The sequence below is a fragment of the Sesamum indicum genome, linkage group LG6 (genome assembly GCF_000512975.1).
Source record: "Sesamum indicum cultivar Zhongzhi No. 13 linkage group LG6, S_indicum_v1.0, whole genome shotgun sequence".
NCBI classification, from domain to species: domain Eukaryota; kingdom Viridiplantae; phylum Streptophyta; class Magnoliopsida; order Lamiales; family Pedaliaceae; genus Sesamum; species Sesamum indicum.
This window is the reverse complement of record NC_026150.1, coordinates 24,577,824-24,582,306: the sequence shown is the minus strand read 5'-3', so window position 1 is coordinate 24,582,306 and position 4,483 is coordinate 24,577,824. Positions and strand designations below refer to the sequence as shown.

At 41.2% G+C, this 4,483-nt stretch overlaps 1 protein-coding gene across 1 annotated transcript; it reads left to right on the top strand.

The window, feature by feature from the left end:
* On the top strand, positions 651 to 3,204 carry LOC105165763 (AAA-ATPase At3g50940-like). The gene is made up of 2 exons (XM_011084888.2): positions 651 to 1,866; positions 2,473 to 3,204. Exons 1-2 carry the CDS (start codon positions 838 to 840, stop codon positions 2,938 to 2,940), a joined length of 1,497 nt encoding a protein of 498 aa, XP_011083190.1. The 5' UTR covers positions 651 to 837; the 3' UTR covers positions 2,941 to 3,204.

The following is a 4,483-nucleotide window of genomic DNA, read 5'->3' as shown; positions in this document are numbered from 1 at the left end:
TGGACCACTTTAGTACATATTAGGTATTAGGACAAGTGTCGACTGTAGATTGGAGACCTCACTTGAGATCAAATCCAACGGTGGTGCGTCAACCAGCACATCCTAAAAGCTTCCATCCCCTGGAGTCAAGTCTTTAGATAGAGTTTCCTTGCAACCTTAGGTTTCTCCATATATGTGTTTGTTGACATCAAAAGGTTGAGGGAAAGAAGGCAAGTCCTGGCTGTATTCCCATAAACAACTTGTTAAAATAATGCAGCTAGGACAAAAACCCTTTTGGCTTTTGTAGTTCTTTTGGCTTGTCCCATTCTTACATTAGGACAAACCACACATTAAGCATGCCCCTCCAATTAACATAAAGTATGTGTGTGCAGAAATTTTTACATAAATTATGTTTGCTCAAATCAAATCAAGTGTATCGTACTTGTAATCACATAAAAAGTGTATTACACTAGTCCTATAATAAATTCCAATCTAGCCAAACTTGATTGTTGGTAGAATTTCCCATATATATATATATATATATATATATCCCTAGAAAAAAATCTTGTCGGAACTATTGTTACACCAGTCACATGGCAGGTGTTATTATAATTAAATGAGAATCCTAATTTTTTTTAAATTGTATATTTATTACACGACAAAATAATACAGAAAATTTCCGAACATATACATTATGTATTTGTAACCTTTTATACATCTTCAACTCATTTTCTCTCTAAGTTCCCAAGTTGAAGTTGGACACTTCATGACTCGTTTACATACTATGTAAGGAGTCCTCAATCCTCTTTTCCACATTGTGCAAGAAACTAGTGAAAGTGAATCCAAACCTTCACAACCATGGCGGTATCATTCTCCAGCATTCCGCCGGCGTCGACGATCTTCGGCGCCTACGCGTCGGTTTCGGCGTTCATCATGCTGATCCAGACCATGCTGAACCAGCTTGTGCCCCGTCAGGTGCAACAATATGTTCTCAACATGATCCACCACTACTTTAGGCCAAGGACCAACAATGCCACAATTGTTGTCGAAGAAAGGGACGGCATGTCCGGCAATGAAGTGTACACTGCTGCTGAAACCTATCTCTGCACGAAAATCAGGCCCGATATTGAGCGCCTGAAAATCAGCAAGCGCCACAAGGACGTCGGCGTGAACATCAAGTTCGCGCAGTGTGAGAAGATTGCTGATTTCTATGATGGGGTTGAGATGGAATGGAGATTCGTTCATGAAGAGAGGAAAAAGACGTCGAAAGTCATCGATGAGGACACTGACAATGTCTTGATTGAATCCGAGAAGCGGTATTTTGAGCTTTGTTTCGACAAGAAGGACAAGGAAAAGGTCCTGGATTCTTACATTCCTTTTGTGCTCGAAAGGGCTAAGGTGATAAAAGCTGAAAACAAGATTGTGAAATTGCATACTCTAGCCTGTGCAGCTTCCTACTCATCTTCAATCGTGTGGGATTCGATTAATCTCGAACACCCCTCGACTTTCGACACTCTTGCCATGGATCCAGGTATAAAGAAGTCTATAATCGAGGATTTAAACAGGTTTGTGAGAAGGAAAGAGTTCTACAGGAAAGTCGGCAGGGCCTGGAAGAGGGGGTACCTGCTGTATGGCCCTCCAGGGACTGGAAAATCCAGCTTGATCGCTGCTATTGCTAATTACCTCAAGTTTGATATCTACGACTTGGAGCTTACGAACGTGAAGCGTGATTCCGATTTGAGAAAGTTGCTCCTGAGGACTGGGAACAGGTCCATTCTCGTTATCGAAGACATCGATTGCACAGTGGAGTTGCCTGACAGGAAAGGGCCGTCGGCCAGCCATGATGGACACGGACACGGACAGTGCCACCGTCCCCGTGATCATCAGGTTAGTAGGCAGAGTTTGCAAATTGGACGACTTATATTTCATCATTTGAGGTTTGTCATGCTCGTCAATTTCCGGATGTTAAAAAGTTGGTATCATTTCAAATTTCAGATCAACTATTTTAGTGATTAATCAGCTTTCAAATCCACTATTTGAGTGATTAATGAGCTTTTTTATATTTTCTACTGATGTCCTGTCCTAGAAAATTTTTTCCCAGGTTATTCGTTTATATTAAATCTGCACAGTTTCTTGCAACCATTTCTGTCGGTCCATGTATTTTTAGTGCAAATTCGTATTGCTTTTTCACATATGAGTATATATACCTGTATTACATATGATAAATGTAATAGAAGAGAAGCAAGACAGGGTATATTTTCAAAGAATTGAACAAGAGACTTTATGTAAAATGTGGTCCTGATACTAGTCATACATCACTAATTTCATTGATTGAAACATGATTCAGTGAACCTAATTTCATGTCCCCACAAGAAAAAGACACCCTTAATCACTGTCACACCGTCTTTCTTGCAATTTCATAGAAAATTCATCGAAAATTACATAGATGATGGTCGCTTTTGTAGTTCTTGACCCAAATGTTTTTCCTAGCAGTTTACACTGTCGGGACTGCTAAACTTCATAGATGGGCTGTGGTCGAGCTGCGGGGACGAAAGGATCATCATATTCACAACCAACAACAAAGACAAGCTCGACCCGGCATTGCTCCGCCCTGGCCGCATGGACATGCACATTCACATGTCCTATCTCACGCCCGACGGGTTCAAGCTCTTGGCCTCGACTTACCTCAATTTCCACGACTCCCACCACCCATGTTTCTTGGAAATTGAGGATATGATCAACAACATGCAAGTCACGCCTGCAGAAGTTGCAGAGGAGCTAATGAAGAGCGACGATGCTGACGTTGCTCTTGGCGGGCTGGTCAATTTTCTCAAGTGCAAGAAAAAAATCGACCCCAACGCTGTGACGGAAAAACAGATCGATGATGGTGACGGAGAAGACGATGGAAAAGAGAAAGAAGTCATGGCTGATGACAGCGATATTGAACTTGTGACTCATTAAGAAATAGTTAAAAAAGATTAATGATTTAGTATTAGCTTAGGACAGCGGTATCACGATGCTGCTATGCTCTTTGCATCATTATTATTCACTATTGGGATTATGATTTAGACTATTAAGTATTAGTTTAGGACAGTCCAATATTGCTGCTCTTTTGGACATTATTATCCATTGATGGGTCCAATTGGAACGTGTAATTTCCATCAAGATTCCCTGGATTGAAATTACAAGCTAGTGCAACTTCTATGAAGATTCCCTGGATTGAAATTATTATTTCAAGTTTACTTCCAGTCAAGTGCTGAATATGCGTCCGCAAGCTATAATGCCAATGTTTTCAATTTGTATAATTTGTTATTAATATAGTATGATCTACATCATTCGGTGAATCTTTGCCCTATTGATTAAATAATGGACGTTGTTCCCACCTGGAACTCCTTGGGTATTCTTTTTTACAGTCACTATATATAAATCATATATAAAGAATGATAGGCTCGTTACTCCAACTACTCCTAGGCCAAAATAAGGAAAAAAAAAAATTGGAACCCACATATAGAAGGAAAAATCTTAGGAGCCCAAAGTGCCCTACAAAACGAAGAAGCTTAGGAGAAGCAAGAAGACCCAACCTGAGTGAGGGCTCGAGAAGGAGGCGGTCCATGTAAGATTACCTGTCCTACATCAAATCTAGGAGTCGTTGCTACGGATAGGCTCCAAATGTCAGCACACATGGCAATGGTGGAGGATGAGTTGAAGGTTGTTCTTATCTCGAAGGCAACCGCCTGTCTAGAGATTAAAGATCCGATCTGGCTGCCTATATATAGTAGACTCCCTCCTATCGTACGAAAGTTACACGTTACTTAATTTTCTTGTTGCATGCTTTATTGGAAGGGTGACGTCAATTTGGAATACTGTAAGTTTTGTGAAAACGCTAAGTACAAGCCGATTAGGGGGTGAGACCTCTGCCACAAGAAGTCCCATATGCCGTTCTTAACTACCTGCTGCTTACTACTTGTCCTGTAGAGGTTGTATGCTTTGAGAGCAACTACGGAGCACATTACGTGGCATACGACATATCAGAAGGAAGAGGGCTCCATATGTCATCCGTCTGACCAGACGTATCCCAATTTTACAGAAGAGTCGCGTAATGTTCGTCTAGGCCTCTGCGCAAATGGTTTGAACTACACGGGAAGTACGGTCATACGGATTCATGTTAGCCCATTATACTTACACCATACAATCTCCCCCAGAGTATATGAATGAGTTCTGAGTATATGTTTCTTACGATGGTGATTCCTGGCCCTTCTAATCCTAAGCGTTTGATCAATGTGTACTTGGAGCCGTTGATTGAGGAGCTATTGCAATTGTGGTATGTGGGTTTTCGAACATACGATAATGCCACAGACCAGGCATTCATTATGCAGGCATTGATGTGGATTGTGAATGACCTACCTACTTATGGGACGACGTCTGGAGTATCACGGTTATTATGTGATATCCAGTTTGTATGGATGATACACGGGCATTTCGTCTGCAGCACGGTAGTAAGGCA